Source organism: Ascaphus truei, chromosome 1, assembly GCF_040206685.1.
Source record: "Ascaphus truei isolate aAscTru1 chromosome 1, aAscTru1.hap1, whole genome shotgun sequence".
In the NCBI taxonomy this organism is placed as follows: domain Eukaryota; kingdom Metazoa; phylum Chordata; class Amphibia; order Anura; family Ascaphidae; genus Ascaphus; species Ascaphus truei.
Genome location: NC_134483.1, coordinates 203,243,249 through 203,264,698, shown reverse-complemented (window position 1 = coordinate 203,264,698; position 21,450 = coordinate 203,243,249). Strand labels below are relative to the sequence as shown.

The 21,450-nt window shown below is 44.5% G+C and overlaps 1 protein-coding gene across 6 annotated transcripts in view; it reads right to left on the bottom strand.

Annotated features, from left to right (window-relative positions):
- Positions 1-1,175: 1,175 nt before the first annotated feature.
- LOC142495188 (uncharacterized) overlaps positions 1,176-21,450 on the bottom strand; it is a 220,402-nt gene continuing 200,127 nt past the window's right edge. For all 6 annotated transcript variants that reach the window (XM_075600351.1, XM_075600360.1, XM_075600335.1 and 3 more), the window contains one exon: positions 1,176-1,687. In XM_075600351.1, the coding sequence (XP_075456466.1) occupies positions 1,218-1,687 (470 nt within the window). In that variant the 3' untranslated portion in view covers positions 1,176-1,217. The remainder of the gene's footprint in view (positions 1,688-21,450) is intronic.

Sequence of the window (21,450 nt, the reverse complement as noted above, 5' to 3'; positions counted from 1 at the left end):
AATAGATATATAAAATAGAATAAAATATAAGCGCTTATATTTTATTCTATTTTATATATCTATTCATGTTGCCTACTTTTATTGGATTCTGTTTACATTATTACATTCAAGAACTCCTGTTATTACTATCTGTAATTCCAATCCTTGTTTTTATGTTCATATTTTTTGTCTTTATATATTTTTACAATCAGATACTGCACCGACACACTTTATTCGAGCAAATACCCAGTATGTACCTGGCAGATACCTGGAATGCGCCGCTCCTCACCTCTGACAAGCCCCGTTGCGTTTGCCTTCCCAGCCTGGGTTCATGCCTGGCTGACGGGCGGCTGATCTGTTAAATGATAATGATTAGGATTTAATAGGCTGCAATGCTTCGCGTGTCTACCAGATGGCATAAATTCATGAATTGTAATGCAGTATATATATATATACTGTGCAGTATTGCAGCCAGCGGGAATAAAATGCTTCAATCCCTGCCTGGAAAATAACCCAATGCACTCGGGCAGAAAACAGTCACAAACCTCAATACACCCGGGTATACCCGAATTCGTGGCACTAGCCGAGCTCGAATAAAGTGTGTCGCCAGTGTATATGGGAGTAATGGTTCAATTATATTTTTTATATCTCAAATTCATGCTCTATATCCCTTTAACTGGTTTGTTGTTTTTAAAGTTACCTCTGTACACCCTGTGATGCTCGGTACACACTTCCCCCTCTTTGATTAGCCAGATTGGTGATTAAGTAATCAGCAGTTGGAAGTTACTGGGTGTGTGCCGAGTTTCTATTGGTTAGAACGCGGGGTGGGTATTTTATGCCGATGTTTGTCTTGTGTTTATATTCTCTTTGACAAAGCACTGGGTACCGTGCGAAACGCGTCAGAGTGGTTTTGGGGGCTGTCAGGTGTCAACAAGCGAACACTTGAGTGTCATTACCCTGGTCTGTGTCCTTACCTGCGTGGGAGTTGCACCGCTTTGTTTTTCCTAGATTCTTCGTCACTCAATCAGCAGGAGCACACCGGTTCAGCCAGGCGTTGCAGCAAAAAATTCCAAGAGTGAGTACTTCATCTACCAAGGTCCTGTACCCCATATAAGACTTACCTCACTCCAGAGGCTATTGGGGGGATCGCAATATTGTTGCTTATGGATATGTGGATTAAGTGTATGCAACGCTGATGGCTGTTCAACAAGCAGATTTTATTATTGCTATACATTTGGTCAACATTGAGAAACGCCACTAGGGGGTGTGAGGCTCCCGTTTCTTCTACAGCTTGCTACAGGGGATGACTTTTCCTGGTAACCCTGCCCATGATAAACAGACACATTATCTAGGTGCCTGAAAGCAATGCCGTCTTTTGCTGAAGTCAGTAAAGCTGCCGATGGAAAGGGGCTCAGCAATCTCCCAAAATCTATATCCGATTCCATAACATTAACCTCCTCATATTGACCATTTCCAGTCTCCTCTGTATCCGGTTGATAGTTTTTATCAGCAGTTATTCCTAAGGCTTGAAGTTGTCCTTCCAGCTCTATTATCTTTCTTTCTCTCTGCGCCAATATTTGCTCCAGCTGCTTAATTGTGTCCTGTTGATGGGAAACTTGAGAGGACATCTCTGCGATCAGACTGTGCCCACTGTGAGCCCGACTGACCTCACCACTGAGCCCATAGTGTCCATACAGAGAGACAACATCTAAAACAAAACAAAACAAAAAAGAAAAACAAAATCAGGTAACTTGTGTTGACTTAGAATTGCAGTCATGCTCTCTCCTATCAAATCAGTACATTTCTCACATTCTTGGACTGATGAAAAATACAGTTGAACAACCAGATGGTCTGTCATAGAATATGCCAAGATGCATTGGATCAGTGGGCAAAAATGAAACAACTAGACTTTCCTTCTGCCCACCTAAGGTTTGTATTAAATACTGCAGAGATCCTATTTTTATATTGTCATAAGAAGTTGTTTTCACATACACATTATTGACCATGGCTCATATTTAATAAAAACGTAAAATAAGGTAATGAAATAATTTGCTTGTCTGGTCCCTTGTTCCAATACATGTTTATTGTCTACATTAAAATGAAGAATCCCATGGAGTGCACAACTAACATATCTTACGTGAACAGCTGTAGTTGTAGTTTGCACCACAGTTTAGCTATTTATAAATTGTGTGCCTTATGAATTAGTGTTATTTTCAATTGAAAGTGATGATATTTGTATTAAATAGGGTGGTAACTATTTTCAATCAATTTAATTTGTTCATTTTATTTGGGAAAAATATACATGCAGAAAATGGTAGAAGTTCCACTTTTGTAAGTAAGAGTAAATCGTGTTTTAACAAACACACCAAACCAATATGGTAATCATGACAACAGTTCCCATGCAAGCAGCAATCTTCAATTAGTTCAGCAGCAATTCCATATCTGCTGTATACAACCAGGTTGGTCCAAAACCCAGCACACAGACCTCTGGAAATAACCAGAGAACAGAGATGTAACCCAGGACAATGTAATGCTGCATAGCCCAGGCAACAAGTAAAATGGAAACTAGTTACATAGCAATTTACAACACTATAACACCATATATTGGCTTTTCTTTAGAAACCTTACAAGAGTGTAAATTATACAGCACACTGAACCAATGTTACTTTAAACAAAGAATACAAAGTTCTGAAGAAAGAGCTAGAAATGACAAAATGGATAGTAATATTTGAAGCCCATGTCAATAAAATGTTCTGTTACTGTACATTAATGTGTTTCTTTGTCACATACACTGTGATGCAAGCATTAAGCAAACTATGAGTCACATAGCCTGTTATCAGTCTAGTACTTCGTACTTTATGCATACGTTCTAAACGTAAGAAATCTGACAGAACTTCCTTAGAAAGATCCACAAAATTGTGCTAAGCTTTAGGACGACTCTATTCGTATTAATATCAATGGGAGCGGAGGCCTGCTGAAGCATAGCACCCTTTTGTGGATCTGGGCCTTAGAGTTGATGGTTTGAGTCAGACAAAAATAGTGTAAAAAAAAAAGAGTAAATTAATTCCTTGGCATCTATTAATGAATTGTAGCAGCCTGTCATCTTCCAGAGCAATTATCATCACTTGCTCGCTAAATGAATTGCTGCCTCTCAGTTATGTCCTGTCTATTAAACTACCAGGGACAGGGTTCTTGTTAGATTTGGCAGTATTGCTACTAATTCTCCAGTGTATGCTTATCAGAGCAAATTTATGTGTCTTGGGTGATACCTTAAAGTGTGTGTGGGGGAAAAGTGGTGACGCAGCTTCATTGTTTCAATATAAAATTTTTTTTAGGATAACAAAAAAGTGGAGCACTACTGAAAAAAAGCTGTCGTGTACTGTATGTCCAATAGGGGAAAAAAGTATTTATAGACACATCAAGTGTAACAACGAAGGAGACAAACCTCTAACGGTTTTGCGCCTCAAGCAGCACCTTTTCAAAGAGAACATTACAATCTTAATATCAGCTGTTAAACAGAGTACTCGTCTTGCATGCTCCCCCCACCCCCCACCCCCCTAGGGTGCGCACAAGCACTGCCCACCGGACTAGGAGAGGAGATAGGAATTAAATAAAAACCTGTAATCAAATTCAGGAGGGGATACATCTATAGCTGCAAAAAGTGCAACGTGTAACAAAATATAAAGACATTAGGTATTTATATGATACAATAAGTGTACCTCAACTATACTATATTAAACCCATCTCCTATGCATTGTATATAGTGGCAACAGTGATAGAGAAATAGTACGATGATAATCTAACTAGAATAGTATAACAAGATGACATAAAATAACATATAAACCCATCTGGAAATACAGTAATAACAAAACAGCCAAAGATATGTGTATAAATATCTATCAAAGCGAATTAAAACTAAGAGACGTTGTTAAAGCACTTATATTATACTATTATACAGTATCCAAGAAGAAGAATCCATACAAAACCAACATTGAACTACTCGTATAATATTTTTTTAGGCTATAAAGATAGCAATATACCAATTAAGGAGAAAATGCATTTTCATAAAAACAGAAAGGTCAAAAGACATATGTCTATCAAAAAGTAATCTAATATTAGTCCTATATGGATTACAATTCTTGAATATAATGAGCCATCAAGTGCTTTAGTAATGTCTCTCAATTTCCATTTGTTGTTATACACACACACACACACACACACACACACACACACACACACACACACACACACACACACACACACACACACACACACACACACACACACACACACACTGTGATTTGACCTTTCTTTCTTTATTAACATGCATTATTTTCTTAATTGGTATATTGCTATCTTTATAATGTAAAAAAATATTGAGTAGTTCAATATGGGGTTTGTATGGATTCTTCTTTGATATAATTGGCTATTAAGTGCTTTAACAATAACAATAACTCTTACTGTAGCTTTAATTCACCTTGACAGATATTTATACACATATATTTATACACATATCTTTGGCTCTTTTGTTATTATTTCCAGATGGGTTTTTATGTTATTTTATGTCATCTTGTTATACTATTCTAGCTAGATTATCATTGTACTATTTCTCTACAGTATCACTGTTGCCACTATATACAATGTATTGGAGATGGGTTTAATATAGTATAGTTGAGGTACACTTATTGTATCACATAACAACTTAATGTTCTTTTTATATTTTGCTGTACTTTTTGCAACTATAGATCTATCCCCTCCTGAACTTGATTACAGGTTCTTGTTTCATTCACTACTCCTCTCCTAGTCAGGTGTGCAGTGCTTGTGCAAGCCCTAGGGGGGGAGCATTCAGGACAGGTGCTCTATTTAGCAGCTGATATTAAGATTAGTGTTCCCTTTGACAAAGTGCCACTTGAGGCGCGAAACCCGTTAGAGGTTTGTCTCCTACGTTGTTACACTTTATGTAACAATAAATAACTTTTATTCTATTGGACATACACGACAGCTTTGTTTCCGCTGTTGTCATGGAACAAGAATCACATTCCTGCCCGACCCCCCTTCTGCTTGTCAGCTCCTTAAGTTCAGCTGCAGGCATTGGCTCCACATACACACACTGTGCCTGTGTAACATGCAACAATGTTGCATTTTTTTGCCTCTGAGCACATAATCAGTTAACTGCTACTGCAGCTTCTCCAGTCCTCCCAGTTAATGGACTTTCCCATGTTCTCCCCTGTCTTTTGCTGACAGTTAGTGCAGTCCCACTCAACCTTTAGTGTGACCCCTGCCCCTCACTTTCTTTTCCATCCTAGATTACAGTGAGTACAGACCTGTCTGCATCCACCCCTGGTAAGGCCTTTCTCTCTTACCATAGTCTAACCTCACAGAAGCATCCCACATAGAGAAGCACTCTCTACCTACATTACACCCACAAGTTCCTGTGTTTTCTAATCCAGCAATAAAATTAAGAAAGACATTAAGGACTTGTCATGCTTTGGAAGAGGGAGGACATGAGTTGAGCTTACTGGAATCATTCACACATCATTCGTGACCCTGGTTCCAGGAAAGTAAGAGAGAGACCGTGTATTAGAGGTCTACGCAGAAGCTATCACTCACAGCCTTCGTGCTACAAAAGTGCAGCTCTACACAGCTATACAGCAAACTGCTACAGCTTTCTGCAAAACAAGCAGCAGTTTAAACAGAACAGTAAAACAAAGACCTGTGTTAGGGAATCACACAGGAGCTACTACTCAAAGACTTTATGCTAAACAGAATAGTCTCTGCACCCCAGGACAAGCAGCAGCTTCACTCTGCCAGACAGGGCAGCAAGCTTTATACAGCAAACTGCACACAGCCTGCAACCTTACAGAGAAGCAAGCAGCTTACACTGCACGAGCAACCCTGCACACAAGGCAGCAGCTTTGCAAACAGACTGTACACACAAACCTAATTGCCTTTTTCTCTGTCTGAGTCCACCCGCTGCTCGGCCCCACAGTGAGGAGCCAACGGACACCTGTAAGTACAGCTACCCCAACGCTGCACGCTGCAGGACACCGCTCGGCACCATCTGAGACAGACGCCCTACGCTGATAAGGTAAAAGACCGCACGCCACACGCACTGGCAAAAGGCCTACACACACCAACAGCATGGCAGAACTCAGAGCCTCACCAGACATCACGCAGGAAAGCGATCTCTCAGACACAGAGACCGCTGCGCATCTGCAACAGGCGCAGGCAGGCGCAAGGCCCAAACGGACAGTCACACTGACACAAAAGGGCCGCGAAAAATATGAGAGTGACATTGAAGCGCACCGCGCTAAATTAGAGTTGGCCTGGGAAACAACCACACTGGGAATACGCAATGTCACTAGTATTGGCAACTATGCGCAGCAGCTCGAGCAGGCAATAACGCAATTAAGGACTGATCACTCGCGTTATCAAGAGCTGTCAGAGGCATACGTTACTTACCTGACCAGGGCCAACACCAGCGAAAGCCTGCAAGAAAGAGACTTACAGAGTAACATTGACCTGGCACGACACAGCCGCGTACGTACCACTATCACGGAGGCTGAGAGTAGGAGAAAGGACCTTTTGCTGGAAACCGCATCGCAGCGCTCAAGCACATCCAGACACTCATCAAGGTCAGCAAGATCAGCGCAGTCTAACGCGTCCAGCGCAAGCACAAACGCTACCAAGGCGAGAGCCGCTGCAGAGGCCGCACGTGCCCGGGCCGAATATGGTCGGAGAGAGGCAGCCGTAAGGGCAGAAAAGGCGCGCATAGAAGAGGAGGAGCAGGTCGCCGCCGCCGCCTCCGCTGCCAATGCCGCCGCCGCTGCTGCCGCCGCCGCTGCTACCACCGCCGCTGCCAATGCACGTAGAAAGGCCGAATTAGACGCGGATCTAGAGGCTCTAAGCAAAGAAGAAGACGCCGCTGCCGCCATAGCCCAAGCCGAAGTCCTAGAAGCAGCTGCGAGACAGGACGGCGGGGAGCTACCCTACAGACGGATTGCCTCAGAGGATCCAGCCCAACGCACTGAAGACTATGTAAGGAGCCTCTTCAGTGTAAACACCAGCGCACCATCTCAACACGGAGGGAGCGACACCACAGACAACGAAGACTCGCTAGGACCACGAGGAGAAGACGCTGCTCCGTCAATGGCACACGCTGCCTGGGATAGCCACAGCCGCAACAGTGATCCACACGCCAGAGCGCACACGGATGCACCACAACAGGCTCGTAATCCAGGTACACCCACGCGGGAGAAAACAGCCCCTCACACTGGCCGGCAGTCATCACGCGTCCACGCCAAGGAAGAGGCGACCGCAAAGACCGTCCCAGCAACTACCTCAGAACGGGGCAAACGCGCCGACGTCTCAGGTCTGACAGACATAGCCAAGTACATGATCCGGCGCGACTTGGTGCACGCAGGACTCATCAGCTTCGACGACCGCCCTGAGAACTACCGGACGTGGAAGTTCACGTTCAAAGACGCAATCGACAGCTTGGACTTCTCAGCAAGGGAAGAGCTCAACCTGTTAGTTAAGTTCTTGGGGAACGTATCCAGGGAGCAAGCGCAGAGACTTCGGACGGCAAACGCGCATCAACCCCAAGTAGGTCTTGACCTAGTGTGGGAAAGGCTAGAAGAGACCTATGGCAGCCCTGAAGCAGTCGAGGATTCGCTCTTCAAAAGAATCGAGAGCTTCCCCAAGATCACAAGTAAAGACTACTCGAAGTTACGAGATCTTGGAGACCTGCTGCAAGAACTGGAGTCCGCAAGGAAAGACCATTCCTTAATAGGTCTCAACGCCCTAGATTCAGCTCGTGGAGTGAGACCCATCCTGGAGAAGCTACCCTTCAACCTCCAAGAAAGGTGGCTTTCACAAGGTTCCAAATACAAAAGGGAGAAGCAGGTTGTCTTCCCCCCATTCTCATTCTTCGTGAGCTTCATCTGCGAAGCGGCAAAGACAAGAAACGATCCCAGTTTCATCTTAGGTGCGCAAACCACATACAGTGCAAGCAGCCCGAAGAACGAGAGACCAGCGACGAGATATGGTAACCCCCAAACACCCATCTCGGCCCGCAGGACGGACGTGCCTCCCACGGCCCAAACTACTCCCGATCAGTCGGTCGCCGGAGACAAGGAACCAAGGGACCCAAACAGGGAATGTCCCATACACAAGAAGCCACACCCACTCAACAAGTGCTTTGGGTTCAGGATGAAGTCCCTAGAGGAACGCAAGAGGTTACTTGGAGAATTCGGAGTTTGCTTCAAGTGCTGCGGTTCCACGACCCATCTAGCCAGGGACTGTAAGGAAGAGATCAAATGCACAGTGTGCGAGAGTGACAAGCACGTGACAGCGTTACACCCAGAGGCGATGACACTCCACCGACTCAAGAACCCATCCTCCATAGCGGAGCATGGCGGGGAGAAAGAAGAAGGAGAGCCAACATCCGTCACATCTCAGCGCACTGAGGTTTGCGGAAAAGAAGGTGACAAAATGTCCTGTTCCAAAATATGCCTTGTCGCAGTGCACCCCCAGGGACAACCTGAGAAGGCTATTCGGATGTACGCAATCCTCGACGACCAGAGCAACCGATCACTGGTCAGGTCAGAGTTCTTCGACATGTTTAACATACAAGATGGTGCCTTTCCTTACACTCTCAGAACGTGCGCAGGGCAAACGGAGACCACAGGGAGAAGAGTGAACGGCTACACCATATGCTCAATAGACGGCAAAGTGAACATGCCCCTTCCCACACTCATCGAGTGCAACCACATGGCCACAAACAGGGACGAGATACCCACACCAGACGTGGCACTCCATTACCCCCACCTCAAAGGAATAGCCAACCACATCCGGCCGGTGGAACAAGACGCCAAGATCCTGCTGCTGCTCGGTAGGGACATCATGAGGGTACATAAAGTCCGTAAACAGCACAACGGACCCCACAACGCGCCATACGCCCAAAGACTCGACCTAGGATGGGTGATAGTGGGCAACTCGTACACTAACAGAGAGCACGGGCAAGACTACGTTGATGCCCGCAGAACGGAGGTGACAGAATGTGGACACACATCTCTCTCTGAACCATGTCTTGGCCATCTCCAAGTGACCGAAGGGCCAAGTGAAGAGGAAAAACAAGGTCATACCCCTGAGACCAACAAAGACATCCTCACGCCGATGGGATGCGACAATGGCTTAGGATGCTCAGCAGTCCAGACAGCCAAGGATGATGAGTCGACTCCACCGAAGGAAGAGAGGAACCTCCCAAAGGTGACCGACAAAGGGATCGTCCTAAAAACAACAAACAATCAGACAATACTCCCGCGAGCAAGGGCACAATTAAGACGTACAGTTGTTCCTCTCCACAGAGTATCAAGCAACAGAGCAACCAATTGCCACGGCTGGCATAGCCGCAAAAGATTGCGCCCCACAGGCGAAGCCACAGTGTCAAAAGGACTGTTCGTTCAAACACGTAAGAGGGGACAATTGCAGAGACATTTCCCAAAAGGATTTACAAGGACAAAAGAGACTGTTCTTCGTCATGTCCAGGGAGAAAACAACCTCCCGATGGCAGTCAACAAAGAAACACAAAAGCGTTTCACCAAACTACGCGGAGATGTTCTCGTGCAAGAGAAATGTACCGATGAACTACGGTGCACAGCGTTCCAGACAACAAGGAACGATGACAAACAAACACCCTCGAGGGAAGATAGAGGATTCCCGAGGTTAACTGTCAAGGAGCTCTCTAAAGACGGACTAAGCAGTCGGGTGACTCCGCTACCATTCCGTTCACCAAGGAGGCGCTTCCCAAACAATGGAGAACATGCCATCTCTAGGTTCACCTCGCACCTCTGCGGCCCACAAAGGGAACCAGAGACCAAAAACAACTTTGTGGTCTTCATCCAGAAGATATTCTTTACCGGCCACGCAAAGCCAGCACCTCTAATGGAGGAAGGCAAAGAATGTCGGTACCTCCAATCACCTGGGGCCTACCACCCTCCGGTACCCGATCAAATCCGGGTAATGTTCAACCCCAGCGCTCAGCTTCAGGGAGTCTCCCTGAACGACGCCCCCTTTATTGGATTACATTCGACAACCAGTTTCCCAGGGACAGTAATCCGCTCCCACAAGGAGCCAAAAGCCCTCTCCTTCTGCCAAACGCCAGGTGATAGAGCAACAGGCTGCCACGGCTGGTATACCTACAAGGGGATACACTCTGTGGGTGAAACTACAGAGACAAAAGGACTGTTCTCTCACAAGACTAAAAGGAAACAGTGCCAGAGACTTTTATACAAAGACATTGTGGTGCAACCAGCAAACCTGGAGCTGTGCATCCACCCTGCATCCTTTGCCAAAGAACCTTGGCCAAGGGACCTTGATACCAGTGATACCGGCCGGTGTCACATCGCTATGTGGACATGGACTCTTGCATTGTTTGAGAATGTGATGTTATCTTTGTTATGCATTGCACATATGTTCCACATATTCCAGTTATATAGTGGTATCTCCAGATACCAGACGGGGAGTGTCATGGAACAAGAATCACATTCCTGCCCGACCCCCCTTCTGCTTGTCAGCTCCTTAAGTTCAGCTGCAGGCATTGGCTCCACATACACACACTGTGCCTGTGTAACATGCAACAATGTTGCATTTTTTTGCCTCTGAGCACATAATCAGTTAACTGCTACTGCAGCTTCTCCAGTCCTCCCAGTTAATGGACTTTCCCATGTTCTCCCCTGTCTTTTGCTGACAGTTAGTGCAGTCCCACTCAACCTTTAGTGTGACCCCTGCCCCTCACTTTCTTTTCCATCCTAGATTACAGTGAGTACAGACCTGTCTGCATCCACCCCTGGTAAGGCCTTTCTCTCTTACCATAGTCTAACCTCACAGAAGCATCCCACATAGAGAAGCACTCTCTACCTACATTACACCCACAAGTTCCTGTGTTTTCTAATCCAGCAATAAAATTAAGAAAGACATTAAGGACTTGTCATGCTTTGGAAGAGGGAGGACATGAGTTGAGCTTACTGGAATCATTCACACATCATTCGTGACCCTGGTTCCAGGAAAGCTGTGTTCCGCCTTTTTTGTTGTTCTAAAGAAAATCCTGTGCAAATATTTCTGGGAATACAGCGATTCAATGTTTCATGTTGGGACATCACATATGTTATACTATTACCCCTGGAAGATATTTCTCTCTAAAAGGCTCGTTTTGTGGTTCAGAGCCTTGTTATTGGGATATAGGTCAGTATTCCTGGGGTTTACACCTCTTCACGAACTCACATCCCAGCCTGTTGGTTCCCGATTGATCTACTCTCCTTATTTATGTACCGCATGTAATATTATTCCTTTGCTTCACATGGAAGTACTTGATTTATTCTATTATATATTCATATATATTTTTTTCAATGTTTGTTACTTTAACCATGGATGTTTTGCAGCACCCTGTCCGTTTTTTTACTTTAACCATGGATGTTTTGCAGCACTTGGTCCGGTTTGTTTCTAAAAAATGTTTTAGTTGGTTCAGTAAGTAAATCACTATGAGAAAAATTTAAAATATTGATTTTGGGATATCATAAACTTAGTGGGAGTCAAACTATTGGCTCTATATGAAAACAGAAAATGTCACTTTCTGTAATTTGCTCCTAGTAGCAATGCAAACATCTGTTACTGCTGTAAAATGTATCACCCTCTATTTATATTTCTTATATTATGCTGGTATCCTGGTTAGAATATTAACATAAAGCAGGGTTCTTCAACTTGTTCACCAAAGGAACCAGTTAAAAAACCCATTTAGGAGTACAAGGGCCGCAGGCTTTTTTCAATATAATTTCAGATACATTTAAAGACTTACACATTACTATATTTCAACATTTTGCAAGTATTTATAACATCTGTACAATAAATATTTACAATACCATAACTTACAAGTGAGCTTCAGTGTGAAAAACTGCACTGAGCGGTCTAAGAACCTAGTATGAAATTAGCAGGAGCAGAGAGTCAAAGGCCTCGTCCAGGATAGAAAAAGGCGCGCTGGCGCTCCAGTGCTGCGCCCTGCTCGGCCGTGCTTTTCCTGGCCGGCTAGGTGCGCGGTCTGGGGGCACGGCCACGACATCACGGAGCTGGTTTGCCCTCATTGGGCGAACCGCGTACGTGACGCGCTTGCGAGCAGCAAAATCAATTTCGCTTGCTCGGCAAGCAACTGATTGCCGAGCAAGCCCGCCCGCCCACTCACACAGGCCCCTGCCTCTGTGCCGGCGTCAAATGACGCCATGCGGGTCATGTGATGTCACATGATCCGTGGCATCAAATTGTCATGGCGACACGTCACCCGAAGACGGCTGAATCAAGGTAAGTGTGTTCCAGAGGTCTGGCGCAATCCCCCAGCATTTAATTGAAATGCCTTGGGGAAGAGCACAGGGCCTCTGTAACCGCTGCCCCCCCCCCAAAAAAAAATGTGCACCCCGCCGCTCAGTTTGCACTCCCCTGGTCTAAGGAACACATCAAGGCTTTTCTCAGGCCCCCGTTGAAGGTCCCTGATATAAAGCATCTTCATATTCTGATGTAGAGGGATTCAGTATAAAATAAACTCTCATATAGTCGACTTACCATCATGAAGCTAGTTTGCAACACTTGCTCCTTGTCTGCCATTAAGAGACACTCTAAATTACTCTTCATTTTCAAATTAAGATGACACAAATTATTACTAGTGCTAGAGATTAAAATTCAGCATGAAGTGATAAGTTTTCTTCTACTTATAAATGGTGTTTTACTGGCAGGTCTAGATGTGAGCACAAGTATACACTGGCATCTGATTTACAGTGCCCATGCCTCATGAGATGGGTGATGGATAGGCTCTTGGGACCTGCTTTATCTGTGGTCATGTGGTAACCAAGAATACCTAATTCTAGCAGGAAAGTTTAATTGGTGTCTAGAGGCTCTGTCAGTAGGCTACAGTAGATCATTTGTCACTAGGTTACATTTGGCATCTCTTTCGTCAAAGTCACACATCTCTTTCGTCAAAGTCACACATCTCTTTCGTCAAAGTCACTGTGAACCATACACAGGTTATTGCCACAGTACTGCCTTTTATATAATAATAATAATAATCACACCCACATTTAAAGAAGACCTGTGAGCTCAGCACATCTCCACTGCCTCTCTATGGTTGCACCCAAAAGATTCTGAGTGACAGACTGGGCCTTGATGAAGCATCACAGGTATTGATGGTAGCCCCTTAATGCAGCAGTCCTTTTTCTTTATGTACCTGGACTGGGATGTGGCGTTGATCTGTGGACCCCCCTTCCCGATATAATTGTATTTATTTTTTTGCTGGCGTGCGACACACAAAAAAAACTATGGCTGCCAGGTCTCCCAATGATGTTGTAATTTTCTATTGGTTGCCAAGCAGAGGAAATTTTGTGTCAACTAGTAAAGCCGGCAACATGGGGGGTAAGCGCCAAGACCCTTTCTGCTGTCTGGCCCAAGTCAGTTGTCCTGGTGCTACTCCCGTCACCAGCCCGTGGGCACAAAATGTACTCCGGCGGTCCGAACCCGGCAGTTAGGCGCCGCAGGAAGTCAGGCCAAACTTCTGCTATCTGACACCTGGACAGGTCTTTACTTCCCTGCGAGGTAGGGCCCGAACCCCCACCCCATGCTCAATAATTAGGGCCCCAGTTTCTCTACCCTCGGTGAACAGTTTGGACCAGACTACCTGCCCCCCATCCAATCCACAGTTTAGGCTCATAAATTCATCTACCCTCCCCCCCCCCTCCATTCCCTGCTAAATACTAGTCCAGGGTCCTAGGAAAGCTGTCAGCAGTCGTGTCCACTGGGGAAATATTTTTTTCTACAGTGATCAATTTCCTGTCTCTCAGAAAACAAGGGGTCTCCGCAGGGAGGGGCACTGCAAATTTTCTTACATGACCCTAGTCCGGGTCATGTAACAAAATATCTTTCCCCCCCCTTCCCAAAGAGAAATCTGTCTGCTGCTTTATAAGCAGCATTGTAAGGAGAAATTCAACTAAAGCTCATATGGGTCAGGTCTAGCACCTGCGATACGTGTCGGTGAGGAGGAAAGTGGAATAAACCCCCAGAGGAAAAAAAAATGGAGGCAAACAGTTTTGGGCCTGCAACCTAATCCAAACGGAGACTTGGCTGGAGAGGTAGCTGTGGAGCGACAGGTCGACGTGTGAGATTTCTTAAGCAGGAGAAGCAAAACTTATAGGTGTTGGTGGTAGGTGTGCTGTAGTGATTCTAATATGTAATCATGACATTTATGCTGCTTACAGTATAGTACAACTCAATTGCAAGTACCTAAGTGAAACTGAGCTCTGCTGTAAGTTGCATATCAGTGAGGACTGTGCGTTCACGAGTGTAGTGACTGCTTATAATCCATCTGACTTCCACCCCTAAATTTAGGCTGGATATTTCTTCTTTTGTTTGCAACTACACAATCCCTACAAAATACATCCTGTTTTTCCATGTATAATACTGTATATGCAACACTTAGAAATCTAACAGGCAAGGGCTACATAGTGTAACAAATATGAAATTATGACACAAAAAGTACAGCAAGCGTATTCTCTCAGAGTACAATTAAAGCATGTGCATGTACAGTATATGGAAAACCAGTCTCAAAGGTTAAAACAATAGATACAGAATACGTAGTTAACAGCAAAATTCAGCTGATTGAGCAAAAGATCAGACGTTCCTATGTTGTTATTAGGAAGAGGAAAAAAAATGTACTAGTGGTATGTAAACTGGTAATTCTACTAATGGTGTCTCTTTTGTATATTACTGTCCAGCACTAGGTAAGCCAGCTTCACAGCATATTGCATATTGGCCTGAGAAATGGGAAGACATGATATAGTGATTGACGCAGGTAAAAGCTACAGTATGTGAGTCATGTAATTATTATCTAACTGCCTCTTTTGCTTTTTCCCTACACAAATTGTTTACTGATGCAGGTAGAAAAGGCACAGAACACCTTGATATAGCGATGCTATGAAAAACATGTGTACAATTTCTTTCCTACTGTAGCATGTGATTTACAGCAATTGTTTTTGAGCTTCATAAAAGTCCCCCTTACATTCATTTTTCAGTTTTGAACTGGAGTTACAGTAGGTAATGTATAGAAGCTGTTTAACTTCAGTGTGAACCAAATCTACCTCAGAACTTGTTCTGGTAACAGAAATAATGTCATGCAAGCTCATCCACATTTCTTGTGGAAAAATTGCTATTTTGCCTTCAGTTTTTGAGCCACTATCATATGTAAATTCTTCACCGCAGGTAGCTGAGATTAGCTATTTAAATATGGTCATTTCATTGCATTTTTAGCACCTGAAATCACAGAACATAAAGTAGTGTGGCCTATGTACTAGGAGCATATTTTAATTGTTAGTGTATCAAACTGTTAGTGATAAAAAGCAGTATCAACCTTCATAAAAGATGTGAATCGGCTACATTTCAGCCTATTCAACCACTGTCCTAACATCACTGTCCTCGGCCTGTAGAAGGTTCTTGAACCAGTGCTAAGTCCAGTTTCACACGCAACCATTGTCCTTCTCTACCCATCGCTCTCATGTGGCATACATTTTATCCCTCCTTATGGATGAGGCTCTGGTGTGGGCTTCACCCGTTTATGAAAAAAAACTCTCCCCTGCTGGATAACTATCGCCCTCTTGCCGACCTTCTGGATGATCTTCAATACTCCTGGTCGTGTGGCCTCTGCTGAGACAGCACTCCTCCAAATCAAGAAAGGCTCCTGCACCATGGGTTAACATGCAGTCAAGTTTAGGACCCTGGCAACAGAGACAGACTGGAAGGAGTGCTGAAACCTGCATTCTGTCAAGGCATAGGGGAGAGGCTGAAAGACAAGCTAACCTACAGAGATGTCCCTGTTGATCTAGAAGGCCTGATCTCCATTTGCATTTCTCTCAATCCCAGAATAAGGGAGACATGTAAGGAGCAAGAGCACTGTCGTAAGCTCCAGCCGGTTCTGTTGGCACTGCGTGTCCAGCTGCGAATAAGTCTGTGGAGGTGCCCATGCAGTTGGGCAATATGCGCCTCACTGAACAGAAGAAGCAGCACCAGCGCTCTATGGGGTTATGCTTCTACTGTGACTAGAAGGGCCACATGGCACGGACGTGTAAAAAAAAATAATCAGGCAACACCAGTGCCTTGACGATATAGGAACATTTCTTCTGAGCATATACACCATCACCTCACCACCTTCCAGTTGTCTGATGATTTCCGTCCATCTATGTTGGCAGGACAACTCCGTCTCAACTGAGGCCTTTGTGGATTCAGGAGTTGCCGTTATGTTTGTGGATCAGGCCTTTGTTGATCGAGCCAGCAATTTTCTCCTGAAGAAGGTATGAAATTGCCCACAGCTATTTCCATTATTGATGGGAGACCACTGGGATCTGGAAACATTTTGTAGGAGACGGTTCAAGTCAAGGCCATAGTCAATCATCTACACCACAAATCCCTCCAGCTGGACGTTATCCATTACTCAGCAATTGAAATTGTTCTGGGACTTCCTTGGCTACGTGCCCACAATCCCCGGATTGACAGACCGCAGGACATATAGTAGCCTGGGGAACCTCCTGCCATTTGAGGTGCCCTTCACCCTGTTGTCTAGTGGGGACTCTCCACCTACCAGGGCAAGAAGGATTGATTGGTCTTTCAGCCTGCTACTTCGATAAAAGACAGGCGAAGGAGCTACCATTTCATCGTCTCTTTGGTTGCGCTATCGACCTGCTCATTGGCACGACTCCACGCGGACGCACGTATCCTCTAGCCGAGCTGAAACTAGGTCATGAGGGCATATATAGAGGATTATCTAAAGTGTGGATTCATATGCAAGTCCAAATCACCTGCTGGTGCTGGCTTTTTCTTTGTAGCCAAGAAAGATGGATCCTTGAGGCTGTGTATTGATTATAGGGGTTTGAACAGAATGACTGTTAAAAACCGATACCCACTCCCCCTGATCACCAAACTCTTCGACCGTCTACGCGACGCACCAGTTTTCACTAAACTTGCCCTAAGAGGGACTTACAACCTTATACGTATAAAGCAAAGGGACAAGTGGAAAACAGCTTTCAACACACATGACAAACATTAGGAGTATCAGGTGATGCCCTTCGGCTTATGCAAAGTTTTCCAGTCTTTTTGTGAACGAGATTTTCAGAGATATGTTAGACTCTTCCGTTGTCTACCTTGATGATATCCTCATCTATTCAAAGACCATTGAACATCATCAGCAGGTGAGGATGGTTCTTCAGCATCTCCTAAAAAATAATCTCTTGGCCAAATTTGAGAAATGTGAATTTGAGAAATACATGCTTTCCTTTCTTGGGTAAATCATCTCAGCTCAAGGTCTAGAAATTGATCCTTCCAAGGTTTCTGCCGTTCAGGATTGGCCGTTGGCCAAGGGATTAAGTCTATTCAGAGGATTCTATTAAATACATAAACACCAATCAATACATTAAATACATATAGTACTCACCCATGCCAATCAGAATGGCTTTGCTTCAATTGCTTTTAAGATGACATCATTAAAATAAACATGGCCGTTTGAAGCAAAGCCATTCTGATTGGCTGTGCTTTCATTGCCTTTAAGTGATGTCATCATTTTTATTTTTCTCGGACAAAACACATTGCTTTCATGGCCCAATCAGGGCCGTGGGAACCATGACGAAAATGTGACGTCATAGGCCTTTAAAAGCCTATGTCGTCTCATTTTGAAGCAAGACGCCGAGGAGGAAGGACCTCCTACAGAAGAAGAAGGCCAGGGCGTGGCCGAAAGACCCCGGAAGAAGATAGAAGAAAGAAGAATACAGATGAAGATGGATTACAAATAGAAGACCCGTGGATTGATTTGGATTTTTAGTGTAATGTTTATTTTTTTATGGTTTATTATTTTATGGGTTCCTGTGCCTGGTGGATTGGTTCGTGAGTAAGCTGTTCAACGGGAGTCGGTGGGGTCAAGTAATGGTAAGTGAACTAAAGAAATGTATTTTATTTAACTTGATTTTTATTTTAAAGGCTTTTTACATGTGTATTTATTTATTTTTGGTATCTCATTTCTTGCCACTGTATTTATGTATGTATGTATGTATGTCTAGAGAGATATATACATACAGGGTAAGAAATGATGTTGTTTTAAAAGCTTGATTTGCTGTGTTTTAAATTAATTTGGCTATGCTGCTATGCTTAAATGTGTGTATAATGTATTTTAAAATTAGATAGATGTAATTGTTGCTATTGTATTGGGAACATTAGGTCAGGGTGAGGCTTGCTTTTCTATATTGTATTCTTGTTGGTACTTATATTTTTTCGCAGGATAAATTGTTATGTTAAACGCTTGAATTAGTTAATTGTTTAATTGTTAGGGATGGAATGTAAATTGTTTAGGGATGTAATTAATGAATGCTAATTGATGTATGTTTACTGGATTGGTTACAATAGTATACTTATTTGGAGGTATTGGTTTTTTGTTTTGAATGTTATTGTTAACATTCATTTGCAGAATGTATATGGTGCATAGATTGTATGCATCATATATACAATGTAAATGCAATGTTTTGATTGTCATTTGAGGTTTTTGATTGACATTTGAGGATTTTGATTGTAAGATCAGATAGGATTATTAAAGGGAATTGATTTTATTGTAGTGTGTCTGTATGGAGAAGTGTTATTTGTAGTACACCATGTTTTTGAGAACCCTTCTACATTTATTTGTATATTGGTTCATCATGTGTGTGTATCTCTCTCTCTCTCTCTCTCTCTCTCTCTCTCTCTCTCTGTATATATATATATATAGTTGCATGATGAAGCCACTGTACACATTCATGGGTGAAGGGTGGATATCGGGCCACTGTGGCTTAACCCCTTAATTACCTTTGCGGTTATTATCCGATAAGGTGTTTAAGGGGTTAATTGATATCTGAATGTAATTGCAATGTATTGGCTTTGTATTGGCTATGTATTTTGTGGGCAACGAAAGACCAGGATGTTGCTGGCGACGGGGGCTTCTTATTGATGAGGTCAGTAGTACTTTATTTATTTGAATATGCTAGTTAATGTGTTTAATAATGGGCAAATAATCTATCCCTATCTGGATAATAGTTATTTTGCACATTATTGTACTGTAGGTGTTGGGGGGGGGTGTATGTATTGAATGTATAGGCCAGGTTTTTTTTTTTACATTCAGGGTTTGTTCCGTGGTTCTGCGTGAGACCTCTGGAGACCACCTGCGGTCTCCTCGGGTATCTCACGGGTATCAGGCTGGTGGTTCCATGGGTGACACATGCGGGGATGAAGCGGTGGCCTCACATCTGTGGGGGCACCGCAGACCCGTAGTCTGCGGGGATGAAGCGGTGGTCCCACATCCGTGGGGGCACCGCGGACCCATAGTGAGCACTCGTGAGTTCCCCAGACCCCCATGGGAACCACCCAAGGCCCCGCAGACACCTGTGGGTCTGACCCGGGGCTCCCAGACATCCGCGGGCCTACCGTGGGGACCCAATTGTGGCCCACGGTGACCCAAGGAGACCACCTGGGGGCCATGGCGCTTGGTGGGACCCACCAACAGGCCTCCAGAACCTGTTTGAAACAAGCTGCTGGTACCCTGTAGGTCTGTCAGGTGCCCCGCCAGCCCGCCGGGGACTCGCGTGGGGCTGTGTTATGAACCCTGTTTGTAAAAATATAAATCATGTATTTATGGGGGGGCACAGGGGGTGGGTAATGTATGTAATAAATAGAATGATGTTTATTGTGGGGCAGTGTATTGTTTTTATTGTGGGTACTGGGGGTGGGGGGGTATTTTCCCCAAGGGTATGTGGGTAGGCCTCCCTTGTGGGTAGTGGGCGAGGGTGGGTAGGCCTCACGGGGTGGGGGGGTTAGTGTGGGAGGGTATGTAGGTGTCTCGAGCGGTGGGTGAGGGTGGGTTAACCCCTTAATGACTGTAGCGGTTAATAGCCGCTATGGTGATTAAGGGGTTAGGGGACATTACTTTGGATGTTTTCATTCTTGTGTCTGTTTTGCAGCAGCGGAGGGGACATGGGCAGGATGAAGATGAGGATGGCCTTCATCGTGGCAACCGGAAATGGGTAAGTGCTATATGTATTTAATGTATTTATTGTTGTTTATGTATTTTAAATACACAGGGGGTGTATGTTGTTTATTGCAATGTTTATTGGGGGCAATTGTCCCCAATAAACATGCAATTCTGCCTTAACCCTTCATTGCCTTAGCGGCTATACGCTATGGTAATGAAGCAGCATTTCTGTATTTTAATAATATTGTGCGGGAGCAGGGGGTCCCCTGAGCTGAACCGCATTGATTTGTGGCTCAGAGACCCCCTGCTCACAGTACACTTTTATTAAAAATACATTCATGTTGCTTCATTACCGTAGCACATAGCCACAAAGGTAAGGAACAAGTGTTTATTGATATGTGTGTTTTACTGATAGTGTAGATGTGCAGAGGGTCTCCGGAGCTGAACCGCTTTGGATTTAGGTCCGGGGACCCCCTGCTTCCCGAGATACAGGCCCCTTTAGGGGGTGCCGGTATCCCTCTGCTTTGTTTACATTCCAAGGTCACGTGATCGGGACCTTTAAATGCAGAGGGATACCGGCACCTCATAAAGGGGCCTGTATCTCGGGAAGCTCCGAAGACCCCCTGCACATGTACACTATGAATAAAAATGCATTTTAAATCATTTTTAATGTGCCGATGTTTGCGCAGAGAGCAGCGGATCTCTCTCTGCTGCAGACACATCTCGCCAGGGAACAGCTTCTCAGCAGCTTCTCGCCAGGCAGCCGTCTCGCCACCGGTTACTAGCCATTTTAACAAATGGTGGTGGTGCATTCATTCGCCAGGGATTCGGCCCTCCCTGCATACAGCGAGGTTAACACGCCAAAAACATGGCGAATTCAAACCCTGGCGAATGCAATTTTTCAGACCTTTCTGCATAGGCCCCAAAGTGACTTGTCCAAGGACATTTGAAACTGGTACTATGTCTTGTAATTATGGGCTCGTAAGGCCACCGACACGTGGGGTGGGGGGAGTCGGGAGAGTGGCACTAACACGGGGGAGGGCGGGGGAGGCAAAGCTCTAGTCCCGGGACCCAAGAAATCTGTTGGTGGCCCCGTCTTCCAGGGTCTAATGATCCCTGTTTATTAAAGAAAAACTATGCACTTAACACACAAAAATCTGTTGTAGCAAAATGTGTCCAAAAATGTAAATATTCAATGCCCAAGATAAAGTACAGGTATATAAACTCAAGAATAAACATATAGAGCTTGACTTTACACGGTGTATACTGTACATCAAGATTTGAAATGTATATGTCATGGGTACAACACACAACACAGTGTTGCAAGCTTTGCAAACAAAGCATCAAAATATCAATTAAGGTCTGGTAAGCACAACCACTGTGTCAGAATGTATCCAATGATCCCT